General features: G+C 38.2%; 1 protein-coding gene across 1 annotated transcript in view; it reads right to left on the bottom strand.

The window, feature by feature from the left end:
* Positions 1-21,901, bottom strand: part of LOC149552339 (Glyceraldehyde-3-phosphate dehydrogenase-like family protein) — a 244,872-nt gene that overhangs the window by 213,810 nt on the left and 9,161 nt on the right. The window contains exon 2 of the mRNA XM_089787872.1: positions 5,542-5,692. Within this exon, the coding sequence (XP_089643998.1) occupies positions 5,542-5,692 (151 nt within the window). The remainder of the gene's footprint in view (positions 1-5,541; positions 5,693-21,901) is intronic.

The following is a 21,901-nucleotide window of genomic DNA, read 5'->3' as shown; positions in this document are numbered from 1 at the left end:
CATCCTAGGCTCCAAAAAGGATTTAAAAATGGCAGATTTAGCAAAGAAAAATGCTGATTTTGGGCGCATATTTGATGCTAAGGGTTTAAGAAACCCTAGACATTGCCACAAGAAGGAAAAATGACCAACCTTTTCCAGAAAAATTGGGAAAAACAAGCCACAAAAGAATCAAATCGCTCCTACAAAAAACACATCCAAGAAAGAGGTAAATTGGTGTTTCAAGCAGATGCATTGAATGTAGGAAAACATGAGTTGAAACAAATGGTTATTTGCACAGAAACAGGCATGCGGGTTGCCGATAAATTTTAGGCAAAAAATTGCGTCTACAGATTCCACGACCACACTGCAAAAAGCACAACTACAAAACCCACGAACATAGCCAAAAGAAACTCATCGAGAAACCCTAGATTCGTTCTGCAAGTTTCAATTTTTCCTACCTTGAAAAAGTTAAGCAAATAATTTCCAAAGAGAAATTATAACATTTTCATGTATTTAAGGTAGCTCTGATACCATATTACAAAGTAATTGGTAAAATATTTGCTTGTTATTAATAGTGATTAATAGATCAATATATACAAAAGGATAAACGATGTTTCCTTAGGAAACAATCGTAAAGAATAGAAAATTATATTCTAGCTAATAGTAAACTAATAGCTAACTAAATATTAGAAACATTCTAGTATTTACAATAGATTACAAATAGATAACTATTAAAAAGAAATAGAAACTATCTATTATCATAATAGGAATTTGTCCCTCCAACTGAAAGCGATAAGAAGGGTAAGGAGATGAAAGCAACTACTGTAAAGAAAGAGGAAAGTGAAAAACCTATGTCTTCACATTCCCAAAAGAAAGGGCATGCGGATGCAAAGTGTTGGAAACTGCATCCAAAATTGAAACCAAAGTGGTTTAAGAAGAATCGTAAAGGAAAGCAGAACATTGCAGTTGTTATTCAGGATCTAGGATTAGGTTCTAATGATGAAACAGAGATATCAATTGTGGGTTTGAAAAGTAATGCTTTTGTTGGTTCTCCCACTAATGTTTAATATGCTTCTACTTCCAAAAGTCATACTGTTTTTGAAGATAGTAAAAGGTGTCAACATTTTCATATAAGGGTGATTTTTCAAAGAACACTAAAATTGATACACTGATAGATAGTGGGTCCCAAGAAAATTTGATTTCAAAAGAAATTGTTAAATAGTTGGAATTGGAAACTAAGCCACATAAAAGACCTTATCCATTAGGTTGGGTGTGCAATGATAATAGATTGCAGTAACAAACCAATGTAGGTTAAAATTTGCAATAACATCTAAGTGCATACATGAGGTTGATTTTGATGTCGTATCACTTGATATCTAAGGAATTGTGTTAGGTAGCCCATACTTAGAAAAGCTATCTTCTACAAGGAACATAACAAGTATCATTTGTTTAAGGATGGAATTGAATACATTATAAGAGCTCGTCACATGAGGAATGAAGGATCAATTGTAAATATGGGGCATCTAAAAAAGATTGTAAATGGAAGCAGTAAACTGACTCACATCTACAACAAGTAGTGAGAATCAGGTGCAAACAGAATCAAGTCTTCAAATAGTAATAGTAACAGAAGGTTTGAATGATTCATTTTCTAATGATGTTCCTGTTTAGAAGGTCCAACATGTTAACACCATTTCTAATTCATCAGTTTGTTCAGTATTGTTGCTACTTTTTCTACTAGTTAGTACTATGTGGATGTTGGATGTAATAATGAATACTGGTGGACGTATGGTTAATTGTGTCAGCAGTACTATCTCATTATTCATTGTGTTTATGATGAGTTAGATGTTTGGAATTTCAGCATGGTGTGTAGGTGATACTGGACAAGTGAGGCGAACATGCCCTCAATTTCATTCTATGTCAAAATAGATTTTTGGAGGTCCAAAAGCTTCTCGATGAGGAAGAATTATCCAAGTGGATCTAGAAACGCCAAAAATTTCAGTCTCAAAATTTCTCAAATTTAGCATCATTGCAAAGAGTTCATAAAATTAGATGGTAAAAGCACAAACCTATGTCACCTTTTATAAAGAAATGAGATATCAAAATGCAACAGTTCAACATTAATGACAAAAAAAATGGTATTTGTGTTTAAAATATGAAGATGATATAAACTGATGAAATGTGTAGAATTGGATGAGTTTTATGCCTATAATTGTTATAAATTTTTTGAGTAAGAATTTATTTATTTAATTTTATTTTGATGTCCCTTTTTTAACTATAAAAAATATAGGGTGTAGTTCCCATCAAACAAGTATATGAAAATCATCTTTTTTTATTCTGATTTGAAAATATCTTATAGATGACATGTATAGCTAGGGAACAAAAAAAGAACTAATTATTTTTTATGTATATTTTCTTTTTTATAAGTACTCAAATTCGACCTTATCAGAATCCAGCAGTTTTTTCCTCCCATCAAAACTTCCCTATCAAATCTATACCTTCTTGAAAAAAAATTACATATTTGTGAAGAGGATTCTCTCCTGTAGAGATAAATATGATTTTTTAATTTTTTTGTTATGATTTACTATTTATTTTTTCCTTTTTTGAGGAAGCCTCTTCTGAAATGTTGAAATATCGACTTATAATATTTTGAGATTATAGCATATTATAACTAATCAAAACACTCAAAAATTTATATAATGATGATAATGAATCTAAGATCTATAAAAGGGTACTTTTAGTTTTTGAAAAAAATTGAGTTTTGATAGAGAAATGAGATTTGACCAAAACAAGTTTTGGTATCCTAAACAGTGACATAGATCTATGCTTTTAACCTGGACCTAATCCATTCTGAATGAAGTCAAAATGAGCTCATGTAATATGTACAGTGAAATGTTTGGCCAAGTTGGTGAACCAAAGGTTGACTAAACAAAAAAAGGTAAAATTTTTATTCTCTCAAATCCAAGAAAAAATGATACCAAGTTGTAGTTCTCATCGCGCAGATTCTAGAACTATTCTCGGCTTCAAAAACAAAGTTCGTATGCAAAAGTTATGGCCAGTCAAAGTTAACCAAGAAAAGGGTTAACCAAATGACATCGATAGCTCATCCAATCAGGTGATGACACGTGGTAAGTCTTACAAATGACATGGCATAATGACTTGACAAGTTTGACCACTCAATAGTTGACATGTGGCAATTTGATAATGACTTGGCAGTGGACATGGCATAAAGTACAACCACTCTAATCATGTGGTGACACGTGTCAAATAATTATCCAACAATTTATTGCCATGTGGCATTAGGTGACATTGGGCATTATCATGTCAAAATGTGTAGAGAGGGACTTGAACCTATGACTTACTCCCTCCTAACTTTTTCTCCCACAATTATACCACTTGCAAATTCATCAATGTAGATGATGGGAAATTCTATTTGTTTGTAATGTAGCATGAATAAGACAAAAACCAAGTAAACATCACAGCTGGTGGGATTTGAACGCCCGACCACCCATTTACTATTTTCCCTCCATGTCACTAGGTCATCCAAGATCCTTGGGATATATTTTGGGCAACATTCTATTCGATTCTTAGAAAAACAAGTTGAGAATCCTCAATTGTACAGAATGTTAAACCTAAATAATCCAAAAATCTTAATGGTTATTATAAGGGGCTTGGTTTGATGAGAGACATATTTTCAAGTTTTAATTAGGTAAGGGATTAATTAAGTGGATATGGTGGTTATTTGGTTTTGAACCAAATAACAAAATTATTTTGTATAAAAGGGGGGTTATTTTCCCTTCTAAAGGCAATTAACCTGGGAGGAGAAATTATTGTGAGAGATTGTTAAGAGAGAATTTTTGAATTCTTTGTGAGAATTTACAAGGTGTTTTTCTACACCAAAAATTGTAAAGAAAGAGACTGTGAAGAATTGGAGCTTGGATTTCATAACAAAGCATTCTTCTTGGCAATCAATAAAGCGCTCCCTAAATAGAGAAGTGGACCCAACGAAGTAGTCCTAACAAGGCGAATTCCATTATCAAAGTGTTTGCTTATCTTTTCTATCTCTTTCTTGTTCTCTCATTTCTTTCAATTTATTTGTTCTTTCTTTTATGCAATTAAACACATGTTTAAAGCATAACTCTGCAATTTTAACAGTTAAAAACACATAACCACGTAATTACTGCTTGGGTCAAGTAATAAATTTGTATATTGGATTAAGTTATAAAATTTGTATATCCTAGTTTACAAATCAACCCTCATGGGGGTCTTTGCCCCATACTGGCCTTTTATGTAGAGAACTTTCTAGAGTTGAAGGATGGACTCATCATCCACCCTTCCTACTTATCCCACCACTACGCTCATTTCCTCAAGATCCCCCTTGGTTCTTTTAGAGTGGGATCTTGTTGGCTCCAATGCCGGACTAACCATCACGTTAACAAAGGGCACACGTCCTATCATCTTTGTATCATTGGGTAGGTCAATTCAACGATAACTTCATCTTTCATTGCCCTTTATACTACAAGATCAGAGGGAGATTCCACTGCCTCTTTTGGGAGGTGTAATCGCTCTCCACCTTCTTAATATATATGGACCAAAGGTTCCTTACCCATTATCTTCAGAAAGCTTTTAGGCTTCGAGACCATAAACTCCAGCACCGGCATTTGGCAATGCTTCCACCCTATCAGCTTATTACTTCCTTCTTCACAAGGCTTCACTCAACACACGGTACCAAACATCAACTTGGCCCACCCCTCACTCCAGATTTGTAAAGCCAAGGACTTGCTAATATCAGCAGCAGCCTTCCTCCCTCTAAAGCAGCCTGAGGCTCCAATTGGTCCTATTGCATATCCTTCAATTTGGAGGTTCTTTGCGGTTGTTCAGAAGCCTTAGTGGGTTTCTAAAGAGTTCTTTCCTTTGGACCCGTCTCCTTGTTCTTGCTTTTGTTGTTGTTGATTGCTTTCTTTCTCTGGGCTCCATTGGTGTTCCTCATGCCGGTTGGCCCACTTTTGTTGTTGTTGGCAGTCCCTTTGACCCCTTGTGGTCTCTTGTTGGACATTAATAGATTTATCTTAACTTTTCTTTGTTCACTAGTGCCTGGATGCCTAAAAGACAAAATTTTTAAGCATAAATAAAACTCACCTTCATTTAAGCATTGTTCTTACAATGTCAACTACAACCTTTGATATTCATAAGATTGAGTTTATTTTCTTTAGAAAATGAACAAATTCAGCTGGGCTTTAAGGCCTATTCATTTTGTTTGTGGAACATAAAATGAATAATCTTTTTCTAAATAGGTCCATTGGCTGTATAATATTTTATAAGCTCCAAATGTCAATGAAACAGTTCAAAGAGAAACCACGAAAAGTTATGATAATATATATTGAGTGTTAATCTGATTCTACAGTATGGTAAGTTTCCTTTCCAAAATTCTCCTATTGTGAGGAAGAAATGGCAATTCCTAATGTTACAAAGACCAAATCCAAATGCTAAGATTACAATACAAAGAGAACCGAAATAATACAAAGACGCAAATAAAGCAATCGAAGACGGAAAATGGAAGGATACCTGTTATATTCATTTCTGATAGATGAGAACCAGAAGATTTCAAGTGACAGATTTTCTCTAAACATCCATCACTTAGCTCTCCATCTGGAACACCTGTAGCCAATATGAGTGACCGACTGTCACAAACACCTACAACTGCTATATGGATTCCCTGTTATTGTGCATTTTATTTTTCTTAGTAAAAAAATCATTAATTTTAGAAAACCAAAAGATAAAGAATAACGAAGCACAAAATTTATCGTCTATTTCTAAAATAAAGCAGCAAAAAGGAAAATAAAATGGAAAACTATTACATGAGATAATAAATTCACCCATTGTTTACCAATTATCGAATTCTAATGTTTTCATTGTTTTTATCATGCACTCCTAATTTATAATGGCCACATCAGACCAGTATTTGTTCAAATTCATCCATTTCATGTTTATTAAACAGAAGCATAAACACAATGCACAGGAATGGAACTATGTAAAATGATTAAAGCGAAATTGCACTGCACCAAGGACTTTAAGTAGAAGTGAGGATTTTAAGGATTCCAATTTTTGGGGTTGATAACCACCATGCCCACCTGTCAGGGGAAAAGGCAGCAATATTCCTTGCAGGATTTCATGTTAAGACAACAGAACAACAAAATGGGAAACAAATTACAAAATGACCTCAAACAAGAAACTGGATTTCGATGGTTTCAAGGATGAGTGGTGTTTCAAGAGTTTTCATACATTAGAAAGGGCAACTACATTCTAATAATTATACAAAAACATAATAATAATAATCATATTACTTCCTAATAGTACAGAAAATATTCTCACAACTAGCGATCATAAATATGATATTATTTAAAAAACAATTCATAACAAAACCTTAAGTTGCACATGGCTAGACACATATTCATAGCTGCATATGGCCAAATTTTCATAAATATAGTTGTGTATTAATATATTATGGGTTATATATTGCATTTAAGTCAGTTAGTATCCATGGCCTCAAATTCAATAGACCTCAACTAACATAGCGCAATATTTTTCAGCTGCAACACAACACTCCCATACAGTAATCTAATCTAAGCATAAATGCAGCATAGAAAAAAAATCATAGCTGCATATGGCCAAATTTGCATAAATATAGTTGTGTATTGATATATTATGGGATATATATTGCATTTAAATCAGTTAGTATCCATGGCCTCAATAGCCCTCAGCAAACATAGTGCAATATTTTTCAGCTGCAACACAACACTCCCATACAATAATCTAATTCTAAGCATAAATGCGGCATAGTTAAAAAAAGAACCTCCCCAAGGGTGCAAAATCCAAGGCAGTGGAGGCTTTTAACAATTTATCTACTCTAGTAGCAAAAGTTTAGTAGTGTTTATGTCCAAAATGTATCGACTTGTCTTGAATTTATTATCGAATTCATAAGGAAAAATATTGTTAGTAAAATTACTACTCGTAGGTCATATTGAGATCACTTCAAAGATAAAATGCACACAATCAAATCCCACAAAAATTTGATGTGTAAGAATCCTGTCAAGATGTGATTTAATGAGGGCTAATTGAAGGATAGATTTGTATAAGCAAACTAACGAACAACACTATTGATAAAACCTCAGTACAAGGTGGCAAGCTGAAGCCCTAATAGACATGGACTGCATTTATTGATCTTATACATGTGGTAGTCCTTGCCAATGTTGAGGTATACTTTGTGGTCAACCTGAATGATAAAATTAGGGAGAGAAACATGTGGCTGGATGATTCTACCACTCCTACCCCGCTACTAGTTGTAGCTAATTTTGCCATGGACCATTCATGTTCATGTTTGGTCCCTTCAATTGGATAAACCTGTATATTATTATATATGAGATATAATTTGTGTGTGTGTGTGTGTGTTCATTATCTTTGAGATATTAAGTTTATTGTTATATGAGAGAAATATATGTATATATATATATATATATATAATGATTAAATTTGTTATTATATTAATTATCTAATTAACAAATAGATATGTCCCATGAAGGGACATGTCTCTAAAAGGCTTATTCTCAATATAAATAAGAGATCGCTGCCATTTGGAAAATACATACCAATACATCCGGCAGTGCTTAGTACATTTGCAGCGATCTATGAAAATCAACATGATATCAAAGCAAAATTGCAAATGTAGAAAAGGAGATAGAAAATAGCAGAGATTATAATTTTCTATAATGTCCAATGTAATCAGTTTGCATCTTTCCTTATTCTGATGTCAATGCTGGACATACGGTTGTAATCAGATTGGGCCTTGAGAACAACTCCAAAAGCATTATATGAAAAATCATCCATGCCACCATAACAAAGGGAAGATCTACTGCAAGTTCCAAGGTCAAGGCAGGACACGTGAATGGAGCATTAGATAATACATAGATTGGAAAACATGATATCTGCAGGATTGTTTCGATTAAGTTTTGGCAGGAAGGTGTTTCGATAGGCGGTGACAAAGCCTAGCATCTCTCGCATTACTTCCACTTTGACTTCCATCAACTGAGTTGTGAATCCATTTAATACATACATGATTGTAAGCATACGTCATCGATTTATCTTGGCCCAGGAATAAGGAGTAACACCTGTGACGCTCATGTGAACTAGTGAATGTCGTATTTGGTGCTCAAGATGAACGATGTATGTTGAATGCAATGCATGAGCAGTTGCAACCAGCAATGCCACTGTGAAGAGAAGAATGTTGGAAACGTTGGTTTGACTCAACGATTTCATTGTCTTTGAGGATAATAACAATCAATTGCTTGCATTCACCTCGACCTGATCTACCCTTCCTGTTCACGTCCAATGTGAATAGCAAAACACCGGTTTGCATTGAAAGCATCGTGAAATTGGTCGATAATGTGAGGTACAAACCCCTTTCTAATTTAGATTCAAATTCCATAATAAAGAAGTGTTCCAAGGAAACAATTGTATTCTAAGTAAGTGCCTTGACTTCTTCACATACGCTATACCTCTACCTTGCATATATCCATGGATGCAACACCTTGAACCAACAACTTTGTGAAGGTTATTATCAACATTTTGGGAATATTGATGAGGCACTTGCAAATTACTGTCGAGGTTGAGCTCTATGCTTTTGCCAAGCATTTATTGGCATTCTTTAAAATTGATGAAAAGAGTATTGAATGCTTTATCAACATATTCTCTTCCTGTAAGCACTATGATCGCATATCATAATAGATATATCGATTGAAAAGGTACAAATGGGATCCACATAGCAAGTCGGTGCAAGAAAAGGTTAAGCACGATGCAAGGGACCCAATGCCAAGGAAGAGGACAATTAAGAGAGGAGAGCCAGCAAACATAAGGTGGACAAAAAAGAATTGCCATCGTGGATTATTTGATCTGTTGGTACAACTATATAGCAACTGATTTATATATGCCCCAATGGGTATTAAAAGGAAGTAACATTGGAGGTATGATATTATATTGATCACTTTATATTATGTTTAAGAGTATTATATATGATGAACTCTCATTTAGTATAGGTAGATTTCATTTATTTATTTAATAATTGATATTTAAAAGAAAAGATATTAGTAGATGATAATTCATTTGAAAAGACAAATAAAATCTCTTATGAAGGGATTAACATAAGCTTCTAGTGCCGGTATAAGAGATGGGTACATTCCATTTGACACAATGGAGTTATATGCAACTCTTAGTGTCAGTATGAGAGATGGGTATTCTTACTCATTTGGTCAACAGTACTTAAAGAAATTATCACTATATACAGAAGGTGAAGCTAATAATAGAATTAATTCATCATGAGTTAAGTATAAAATCAAATTTCTAATGTTTTTATAGTTAAATATAATAATATTTTTATTGAGAATAATTATTAAGTGTTTTTTATCAATATAAGAGCTATTTGCCTTGATCTTTTCCTTCGAGAATGTTCTTGCAGGAAAAGGAGGATTGATATCAAGTTCAAAGGGAGTCTGACGCTCCATCAGAAGCATCATTGAATGAAGAGCTCAGAAGATTGATGTTCCGAGGGAGTCTGACACATTCGTCTAAAGGAGCAAATAGAGGATATGTTTCAGTTGATCCTTGAAGATCTTGATCATATCAGAACCAGAAAGAGTTTTGACTTTATGTAAACTTTTGGTATCATGCATGCGACTACATGATTTAATGGGCCCACCCCCTATGTGTAATGTTCCGATGTCTAACTGAATCGTAGAAACAAGTTCGTTCGTGTGTACAATGGTTGAATGCCCGAATCCGCTCTACCCAACATGCACAGGGAAACCTAGACAGGCCATACGATATTTGGAAGTGTTGTTGTGGCAACCGTAGGTCAAACTGGGGGACCGTACAGTAATCTTGAAGGTCGTACAGTATGTGATGAGGTGACAAGTAGGTTGTATGGAATGGATGAGTGTGTACGCGAGGTTGTACGGTGGTGTTGGGCCGTATAGTATGAAAGTCGTACGATGGAGGTGGGACAAATGTCGTACGGTATGAAGGTCATAGAGTGGATGTAGGGAAGGGTCGTACAGTCAAATGTGCAAGCCGTTGGTTGTGTTGGGAGGATGTACGGTAGGATGAGGGAATGAAGTGAAGTACTGAATGAAGATCGATGGGTCCGTACTGGAGGATGGAGGAAGCCAATGGATGGGGTACGGATGGAGAAGGGGAATACTTGGACATGCAACCATAAATTTATAGATCTGAATTCATTAGATAACAACAACAAGAATGGAGATTGAACATATATATAGAACCTTCAATGAATATTTGCCACAAGATAGTGCTCTGATTTGCCAGATCTGAGCGAAGTGTTATAGGAGACAGAATAGGGTGAGGGTTAAATCCCACCGAAACCAGACTAGCCAAGTAGGGAAGATCTTTCACTTCCGAAATGGCAAACAACAGAGAACTCCAACGGGAATTTGCAATACAAAAGGAATAATCAGAATGCACGCCTGAAGACTATCTACAAGTCGTGTTTAAATACCCGTCGAGGAAAACTTTTTGAGGGTGTACAAAGATAGCCAACGGCAACACAAACTACAGAAACAAAACAAAAATGAGTCCGAGATATTTTAAATCAATCGGCCCATTAACAATAGTTTGATTAATAATCTATTTTATGATGGGGATATTACAGTCCTCCCATCCCAAAATTTGCTTGTCCTCAAGCAAACATGATGTCGGATGCTGCAGAATGTGCTCGCCTTCCCAGGTTGCATCGTCCAGTGGCAAGTGTTTCCAGCATACCAAATATTCCTTCACTGTTCAATTCCGCAGGGTCTTCTCACGTACTTCAATAATCTCTGTTGATTCCAATATGAGCTTTCCTTTTCATTGAGCGGCGGAAGGTCTATAGCTATTGTGACATTCTATCCCACAGCTTTCTTCAAGCAGGAAACGTGAAAAATGTTATAAATATGGCTCCCCTCTGGAAGTTCCAGCTCATAGGCAACTTCACTGATGCGGCGTACTGTAATGACCCTTACCAACAAGCCACTAGATTGATCAGATACTGGAGACTGACTACTGAAGATGATATAGTGAAAGTGCAACTCCACTTGAAACTCCAAACCAGCAATTAAGCACAACTGAAAGGACTGAAATATCCTTCCCACAACTGCAATAATTCAGGTGATCTTTCACGCCTTCAAAATTGCATACCAATTGAGAGTTTTCGTTCTCAATGGCCAATTGTGACTACTTGCAGAAACCCTAGGCTCCACAACGCACATAAGCAAAAAACAATAATAAATCTCGATGATAGGCAATGAGCCCTCAATGCCTATTTATTCTTTTTTCCTCGATAGGTCAGCCTTCTTTTTAATTTTTTCTCCGCTTCTTCCAGCAACCTCTAGAAGATTTTTTTATTTACTATATAAAGTTACCTTGTAATATATTTTTTTTTTAATTGATAACTTTATAATTAACTCCTCCAAAAAAATGGGACATTACAAGTCCGCCCCTGCTAAAATTGCTTGGCCTCGAGCAATCTTAATGCTGGATGCTGCAAAATCACTTCTCCCTCCCAAGTAGCATCTTCAACAAGTAAATCTTTCCACTTAACTAGATATTCTCTGATTACTCTCCTGCGAAGCTACTTCTCTCTACTATCTAGAATGGATTCTGGCACTAAGATCAATTTCCCCTCATCATCCAAGGGAGGTAATACTACAGAAGGCATCACAGTCTGACCCAACGCCTTTTTGAGGTGTGATACATGAAACACATTATGCACTCTACTGTCTATGGGAAGCTCCAACTCATAAGCCACCTCACCAACTCGTTTGATGATCCTGAATGGTCCGTAATAGCATGGCTTGAGTTTCTCTACACCACTCTTCTTGAGAGTGGACTACTTATATCGCTGCAACATGAGGTAAACCATATCATTTACCTCAAAACTACGCTCAGTCCTCTTCTTGTCTGCATGCTGCTTTTGCTGGTTCTGAGCTCTAGCAATGTTGTCTTTGAGAGTAGCAACTATATCCTTACTTTCTTGTAATAGTTCACCTGCACGGGGTACTCGACTATCTCCCAACAACAAATCTAAGAAACTAGGTGCCTCATAACCGTAAAGTTCCATGAAAGGTGTCATCTGTATAGTCATATGGTATGTAGTATTATAACAATACTCATAGAGATATATCCATCGGACCCAAGCTCTCTATTGATCTGCCACATAATTCCTCAAATACCCTTCCACCCATTTGTTTACAATCTCTGTTTGACCATCGATCTATGGGTGATAACTAGTGCTAGGTGTAAGCTCAATGCCACACAACCGAAATATCTCCTGCCAAAAGTGACTCATGAAGCGGTTGTCCCTGTCACTCACAATGCTCTGAGGCAAACCATGTAATCTAAAAACCTCCCTGAAGAAGACCTCTACCACCTAAGTTGTTGAGTATGTAGTAGCGATAGGGAAGAAGTGAGCATATTTTGTTAGCCTATCCACCACCACATAAATACAATCGCGCCCCTAAGCCTTGGGCAAGCCCGTGATAAAATCCATAGAGATGCACTCCCACTTCTTGTCACGAATAGGAAGTGGCTGTAGGAGCCCTGCTGGATAAGTGTGCTCTTGTTTATTCTGCTGGCAAACATGACACTCGTGCACATATTGCAAAACATTAGCCTTAAGTCCCTTCCAAGTGAACCATTCTCGTACTAACCTGTAAGTCTTGAAATACCCAGGATGGCCTACTGTAGGTGACTTATGGAATGCTCTCAAAATCAACTACTTCACTTTCAATCCTGGGACTAAGTAAATCTTGTTCTTATAAATGATCAAATCATCTATGAGAGTGTATTTGGTGTCGATTGTTGTTCCCTCCACTATAGCAGAGGCCCATATTCTGCTACAATCAAGTGTCGCCAATCCTCTGATCTCTGAATCATAGAAGTGAGGTGTGGCCTTCAGGATAAAGCATCTACAACAATATTCTGTGTCCCCTTAACATATGTGATATCAAAATCATATGCCTATAACTTACTCACCCACTTCTGCTAACGATCATTCAGGTCCCGCTGTCCCAAAAAGTGCCTCAAACTATTATGATCAGTTTTAATACAAAATTTGCTGCCCACAAGATACTGTTTGAATTTGGCCAAGGCATGCATGATGGCCAACATCTCCTTATCATATATGTTGAATGGTCTCTCAGGCCCTCTAAGTTTCCTACTCTCATAAGCTATAGGATGCTTGTTCTGCATGAGTACAGCACCAACTCCCTCTCCAGAAGCATCACATTGAAGCTTGAATGGCTTTGTGAAATCAGGCAATGCTAATACTGGGCATGTAGTCATTATTTCCTTGAACTGCATAAAACACTCCTGTGCCTCCTGAGTCCACACAAAAGCCCCTTTTTTCAGCAAATCTGTCATGGGCGCTGCATGTCATGAGTAGCCACTGACAAACCTGCGATAGAATCCACATAGACCAAGGAACACTCTTAACTGTGTAAGGTTCTCTGGTGGTGGCCAATCAACAATAGCACAGATCTTTTCAGGATCCATTCACACTCCTTTTGCACTAATTATGTGTCCAAGATACAACAGTTCTGTCATCCCCAAATCACATTTGGACTCCTTGGCATACAAGGACTCGCTCTGTAAAATGCTCAGTACTGTCTCCAAGTGCTCTAAATGTTCCTGCCATGTCCTGCTATAGATCAAAATATCATCAAAGAACACTAGCACAAATTTCCTCAACTGATGGTGGAAGACCTTGTTCATAGTGGACTGAAAAGTGGCAGGTGCATTAGTCACACCAAAAGACATGACTACAAACTCAAAATGCCCATAATGACATCTGAAAGCAGTTTTTTCAATATCTTGCTCTCGAACTCTGATCTGGTGATAGCCTGATCTCAAATCAATTTTTGTGAAATAACAAGCCCCATGCAATTCGTCTATCAACTCATCGATGCATGGGATGGGATACTTGTTCTTTATAGTTCTTTTATTCAACACCCTGTAATCAATACACATTTGTAGAGTCCCATCCTTTTTTACCAAAACAACAGAAGATGCAAAAGATGACTTACTTGTTCTGATGTGTCCCATCGCTAGCAACTCCTTGATGGTCCTCTCGATCTCATCTTTGAGTCGTTTTGGGTGCTGGTATGGTGTGATCATGACAAGCTTAGCACCTTCCTCCAGCTCAATAATGTGCTCAATACCTCTATCTGGTGGCCTATCTGGTGGAATCTCACTGAGTTCCATCCTTCTTTTTTACTAAAACAACAGAAGATGCAAAAGATGACTTACTTGTTCTGATGTGTCCCATCGCTAGCAACTCCTTGATGGTCCTCTCGATCTCATCTTTGAGTCGTTTTGGGTGCTGGTATGGTGTGATCATGACAGGCTTAGCACCTTCCTCCAGCTCAATAATGTGCTCAATACCTCTGTCTGGTGGCCTGTCTAGTGGAATCTCACTGAATACCTTCCCATACTTGATTCTCAATTTCTGAATATCTGGATGATATTCAGTCTTATGTTGCTCCCCCTAGGTAGGCATCAAGGCACATATTGCTGCCCACTCTATATTATTATGCTTGGCTAATCTCTCCAACCGCCTAAATGAGATAGTCCTGACATCACCAGTACGGATAGCCTTCAACACATGAGTCCTACCATCCACCACGAATCGTATCTCCATATCCTCCAATCTTAGGGTAACCTCCTTCAAAGAATGTAGCCATTGCATCCCAAGTAGTATGTCCATGTCACCCATGTTGACCACATGATAGTCCACCTTAAACTCATAGTTGTTCAAGCGCAAAAGTAGATCTCGCACCATCCTATCACAATGAAGAGTATATCCATCGGCTACCTTAACTCTCAGTCCCTCGAACTCCTCAGCAATGAGTCCACGCCTCTCCACAAATTGTGCATCAATGAAATTATGCATGGCACCTGTATCCAATAGAGTAATAACCTTTTGTCCTGCCAAGACTCCCCGAAATCTGAAAGATCCCTCTCTTTGAATACTAGACAGACGTGTCTCCTGTAAATGTATCTCTGGAGCCTCTTTTTTCTCAGCACTATCTACCTCTTGTTCACCCTCTGCCTCATCAGGATCCTCATCATGGTGCTCTGAGCTGTCTGAATCTAAACCCTCGTAATAAGCCCACATCACTCGGTTAGCCTTCCCCTTAGGCCTCATAGGACAATCATAACCAAACTCATAGGGACCTTTGCAAAAGAAGCATAGCTTTTTCCTACGCAGGTCATTAAGTGTTTCCTTATCCCAAGGTGTAGCTAGCTTGCCTTTTGAGTCACTAACCTTCTCTTTACCCTTGCTGAATTCCCCTTTGTTATCTCTAAATGATGAAGAACCCTTTGAACTAAACCGGTTTCCTGGAGCTGCAAGTTCCATACTGCGGGCTTTCTTCATGGCTTCCTGTAATGTAGGAGAATCAAAGGCCTTTACCCACCCCTTGAGCGGTTCAGTTAATCCCTCAATGAATAAAATGACTAGCCTCCTTTCTAAAATGTCAGGCACCATCACTGCAAGCTTCTGGAAGTCGTTGATAAATTGTTCTAAGCCTCCTGACTGTCTCAACTGGGCTAACTCTCGAAAATAAACTTCAGGATTTTTTTTATCAAACCTTTCTATCAATCTATCCACAAACTCCTGATAAGTGGTTACCTGATTGTGTTGCAATGTGATCATGCCATGTGTCCACCAATCATGTGCTGCCCCATCTAAGTGTAAAGTGGCATACTTGAGTGCTTCAAATTCTGTCATAGTCTTCAAAGATAGGAAAGTATCCACCTTATGAATCCAAGCACGAGTAGTCATTTTTCCACTGCCATCAAATGTGGGTAATACCAACTTGTTGGTGACTTGTTGCAACTCACTGTGTTTATCTACCTGCTTCTGCCTGGCAGCTCTGTAGTTCAGGTACCTGTCAAAAGTCCATCCATCCTATACATATCCTGGTAATGAATCCCACTCATTCCTCGCTTGTCAGAGTTCATCTACAATATCTGTTACCATAGCATCAAGTGTGCGTGCTGGAGTTTCTTCCCTGAATGTAGGACGTGTGGGTCTGTCAGCTGTTCCAGACCGTGTCCTATGTTGTGATCCTGCTATGCTTCTGTCATCCTGATCATTATTATGATTATTTCTCCTATTTTCCCCAATCAAATGTTGCATCATAACCATCATTGCCTGTGTACTTGCCTCTATTGACTGTAGAAGCCTCTCCTGTTGCTGTAAATTCTCATCATCTCGCACACTTCTGGATGGGCTTTGAGAATGTCTCTCAACCATATTCTTAGTTATGTTGGTTCTTTTGTAAACTAAATTAAATGGTGGTTGGGTAACCCTACCAAGCTGGCAAGAAACTGCTCTGATACCACTGTAATGATCCTTACCAACAAGCCACTGGATTGATCAGATACTGGAGACTGACTGCTGAAGATGATATGGTGAAAGTGCAACTCCACTTGAAACTCCAAACCAGCAATTAAGCACAAGTGAAAGGACTGAAATATCCTTCCCACAGCTACAATAATTCAGGTGATCTTTCACACCCTCAAAATTGCGTACCAATTGAGAGTTTTCATTCTCAATGGCCAATTGTGACTACTTGAAGAAACCCTAGGCTCCACACCGCACATAAGCAAAAATCAATAATAAATCTCGATGATAGGCAATGAGCCCTCAATGCCTATTTATTCTTTTTTCCTCGATAGGTCGGCTTTCTTTTAAATTTTTTCTCCGCTTCTTCCAACAACCTCTAGAAGATTTTTTTATTTAATATATAAAGTTACCTTGTAATATTATTTTTTTTTAATTGATAACTTTATAATTAACTCCTCCAAAAAAATGGGACATTACACGTACTACACAATAAGGGTCATAAAATCGTGACTTCAATTTTTCTTTTCCCTTTTCTTTCAATGAGGATTGTCGATATGGCTGGAGCTTAAGGTAGACCAAGTCTTCAACTTCAAAACTCCTCTCTATTCGGTGTTTGTCGGCATACATCTTTTGTTGATTCTATGCTCGTAAGTTTTCCTTCAGGTATCTTAAAATGTCCTATCCCTCCTGAAGCCAGTCCCTCGTCCTTAGTGCGTGACTGTCTCCTAGAACTATATCGATAAAGGAGAGAGGTTCATACTCGTATAGAGCTTTGAATGGTGTCATCCCGATGGACATGTAGTATGTGGTATCGTAACAATATTCCCCTAGGTGTATCCATTTGACCCACGCCCGTCGTTGTGCTGAAACATAGTTCCAAAGATAACCTTCAAGCCACTTGTTCACAATCTCCATTTGTCTGTCTCTCTGAGGGTGCTACCTAGTACTTGGTGTCAATTTTGTCCCTGCCAAATGAAACAAACCTTTCTATTCACCTTCGGAAGTCCAATTATGAAATCCATCGAGATACTTTCCTGCTATGTTCTAGAATTCGCAGAGGTTGCAGTAACCTGGCAGGTAGAGTATGTTCGGATTTGTTCTGCTGGCAGACCGCACACTCTCTTACATACTGCAATATGTCTCCTTGAAGTCCTTTCCATGAAAACCTCTCCCTAAGACATCTGTATGTTTTGAGGAAGCCTGAGTGTCCTGCCAAGGTGAGTCGTGTACCTCCTTCAAGATTTCCTGCTTCAATTTGGATTTTGGCACTAAAAATATTTGATTCTTATAGTAAATGATGTCATCCACCACTTTGGACTGATCATCCTAGGTTTTTCCATCCATTAGCTCATAGGCAAATGTGTTTTTGGAATATTCTACCAACAAATGTGCTTTCCAATCAGTTGAAATCTAGGTTAGTAAGCGGATGGCGGGTTTCCTGGACAAAGCATCTGCATCCACATTGTTCTTTCCTTTTACATATTCAATGTCAAAATCAAAAGCCTAAACCTTGCTTAACCATTTTTGTTGCCTCTTGTTCAAGTCCCGTTGCTCCAAAAAAAATCTCAAACTATTGTGATCCATACAAATGACAAACTTGGCACCTACTAGATACTGCCAGAACTTGGTTAGTGCATGTACGATAGCCAACATCTCTTTATCATAGATGGAATATAAGCGTTCTATTTGCATAAGCTTTCTACTCTCATAAGCTATGGGGTGTCTATCTTGCATCAGTACTATGCCAATGCCTTCTCCAAATGCATCGCACTCCATAATGAACGGTTGAGTGAAATCAAGTAAAGCAAGCACAGGACAAGTGCTCATTGCTTCCTTCAGCTTATCAAAAAAGAGTTATGCCTTTTCATTCCACTGGAAGAACCCCTTTCTTGCCAGATCTGTTAGTGGTGCATTGAGCTGAGAGAACCCCTTTACAAACCTCCAATAATAACTGCATAGTCCAAAAAATCCTCACAACTCCATGAGTGATTTTGGGAGAGGCCAATCAAGGATAGCCTGAATCTTCTCCTAATGAACTTGAACGCCATATTTACTGACATGTCTCAGGTACAATATTTTTGTCATACTGAATTCACACTTGGATTGCTTGGCGAACAAAGACCAATCCTTCATGATCGTTAGGACTTCATCCAAATGCTTCAGGTGATCTTCCCATGTCCTGCTATAAATAAGAATGTCATCAAAAAATACCAATAAGTACTTACACAATTGTTTGTTGAAGATGCAATTCATGCATGATTGGAATGTAGTAGGTTGTTAATCTAAACGGCGTGAGCAGGAACTCATAATGCCCATAATGATAACGAAAGCTGACTTTCCACATCTTCCTCCCTCATGCGGATCTAATGGTATCTAGAACGGAGATCTATTTTCGAAAAATAGACGGTGCCATGTAATTCATCCAACAACTCATCTATCCTTGGAATGGGATATCTATTCTTTATTGTTTTTTTGTTCAATGCACAATAGTACACACACATGCGCATCATCCTGTTCTCCTTTTTGACCAATACCACTGATGACGTGAAAGGGCTAGAACTGGGACAAATCCATCCTTTCTCTAGCAGTTCTTGAATAATCTTTTCGATCTCATCTTTGAATTTCTTGGGATGGCGATGGGGTGTGGTTATGACCAGCTTGGCTCCTGCTTCCAGCTTGATAGTATGTTCAAACCCTTGATGAGACGGTATGCTAGGAGGAATGTCTATAAAAACTTTATCGTGATCGTTCGAGATATTCTAAAGATCATAATCCTGGGGAGGTGTTCATTGCCCTTTTATAGGTTCTGCCAAGACAAAATAGTGTGCAACCCAAGCAACGTCATCACGCCAAAAAATTGCCTCCATCTGATGTGCAAAAACTTCCCTCGAACCCTCATTTGTCATTCCGCGGAGAACAACCTTTCCATCGACAACAAAAGTGAAATCCATCTGTTTAAAGCTCTGCGTGTATTCATCAAGTGTCTCCATCCACTGTATGCCCAAAATAACCTCCATGTCATCAAGGTCCACTATGAAGAAATCCTCGGTCACCGTGTGATTCACCATTGTGATACTTAGCTGAGAAACAAGGTGTATGCAGGGCAGAAGAGTCCCTCTGGCAACCTTGACCTAGAATCCTACATGTGTCTCCATAGGTAAACTTCTTCGTTTCACCATAGATGAGTTTATGAAATTTAGAGTGGCCCACTATCAAGCATCACCATAACCCTTTCTCCTTGAAGCATTCCCTGTACACGAAATACCGTGCACCTCGGTCTACCGGCTAGGGCGATAGTGCCTCCGCGCCGCACCAATGTCGCAATTCTTTCCGTACGGTTCAAACTAACCATTTTGGTGTCTTCATAGGGTTGGTTGTCTTCGGAGGGTATATCTTCCTGTTCGTCCTCATCATCAAACACAACCTCAATGTAGTGGATTTTTCCTTTCCCAAGGCATCTGTGCCCAGGTTCCCATAGTCCTTTGGAGTTGAAACATAGTTTCTTCCTTCAAAGCTCCTATCTAGTAGCTTCATCCAACAACGGTTTTCTTGATGGAGGTTTGTTATCTTTATCCCTCGGAAACACCGACGGTTTGGAATGTGAGTAACTTTGTGAGGATGACATTGTTGGTGATTCCATACTCCTTGCCTTCTTAATGGCCTTCGACAAGGTGGCAGGCTTGAACCCCTTTACCCAACCTTTCAATGGTTCTGTCAATCCATCCATGAAGAGCATTATCTATCTTCTTTCAAATATGTTCATGATCAAAACAAAGAGTTTCTAAAATTCTACAATGTACTAGTCAACCAATCCAATTTGCCTCAGTTGTGCCAAATCTTTGAAATTGAGTTTTGGATCTTTACCATCAAATCAATCTCTCAGTGAATTCCACATAGGTATTTGCCTGATCGTGCCCCAATGTGATGGTGTCATGATGCCACCATTCATGCACAACTCCCTCTAAGTGTAAGGCCGCAAATTTAACTACTTCTTCTAGCATGGGATTAAGCTGGAAGTAAGTATCTGCCTTCATTACCCACGCTTGCACAGATATGGATCCAGATCCGTCAAATGGTGACAAATTTACTTTACTCAACTTCCTCCTGAGATCATCATTAAAATATCCTCTATTTTCGCCTCCCGAATATCTCATTCTCAGATCTGCATAATCTTTGTAGGATATATCTTCCTCAAAATTCGCATTCTTCCAGTCTTCTCTCAGCTGGTCTTGCATTTCTTCAAAGGTCGGTTGCTTCCCTCCGGGTGGTGTCTCCATCCGTGGGGGAAAATACGCATGGAAGGTCGAGAGCGTGTTGGACGAGGGTTTGCTTTATCCGACATCGAGTCCACACTATCACCATTTTGTTCTCCGGATATTTTATTCTCTGCCAACTTCTTGAGAGTCTCTTCCATGAGTCGTTGAGTATCATTGATCTGTGCCTGATACCTCACAACTTCTCTCAGTAGTGCCACGAGTTCGGCAGCTGTGTGTTCCGGTTCAACAGCCATTATATCAACAGAATGGGTTCTTCTTCTCTTTCAAATATAAACTCTCATTCACTGTCCAAAAGTTGGTACGATCGAAGCTCTGATACCAATGTAATGTTCTGATGTCCAACTGAATCGTAGAAACAAGTTTGTTCATGTGTGCAATGGTTGAATGCCTGAATCCACTCTACCCAATGTGCATAGGGAAACCTAGACAAGACTTACGGTATTTGGAAGTGTTGGTGTGGCGACCATAGGTCAAACTGGGGGACCGTACGGTATGTGATGAGGTGATAGGTAGGTCGTACGGAATGGATGAGTGTGTAGGTGAGGTTGTATGGTGATGTTGGGCCGTACGGTGGAGGTGAGACAAATGTCATACAGTATGAAGGTCGTAAGGTGGATGTAGGGAAGGGTCGTACGGTCAAATGTGTAGGCCGTCGGTTGTACTGTGAGGATGTACGGTGGGATGAGGGAATGAAGCACTGAATGAAGATCCATGGGTCTGTTCTGGAGAATGTTGTTGATGTTTGGTAGCTACAATCGGATAAAACTATGGCTATATATAATTATATATGAGATATAATTACATATAAGATATAATTATGGTTATATTTATTACATTAATTATCAAATTAATGAATAGACATGTCCCATGAAGGTACATGTCTCTTTTATCATTTTCTCATTATAAATAAGAGGACATTGCCATTTGGAACACACATACCAAAATCAAATGGCGGTGCTTAGTACATTTGCAGCAGATCTAAAAATCCAATATGGTATTAGAGCTAGGTTGTTGCAAATGAGAAACTATTAATCAACTTTGTTTGAGGTCAAACTGATTGTTATGGCAAAATCGTGAATGCTCTCTACAAGACCTATAAAGTTCGTAGAAATATTTCATGAATGAATTAAAATAAGAAATATATTCCTGACCTTGATATGAGTTGTTGCGACCATTGTACTGTGTGATTGTGATA

This window comes from Cupressus sempervirens, chromosome 6 (assembly GCF_028749045.1).
Source record: "Cupressus sempervirens isolate cs-2001-9-10 chromosome 6, ASM2874904v1, whole genome shotgun sequence".
Classification (NCBI taxonomy): Eukaryota; Viridiplantae; Streptophyta; class Pinopsida; order Cupressales; family Cupressaceae; genus Cupressus; species Cupressus sempervirens.
Note: the sequence above shows the minus strand (reverse complement) of the source record. Positions and strands in the feature narration are given on the sequence as shown.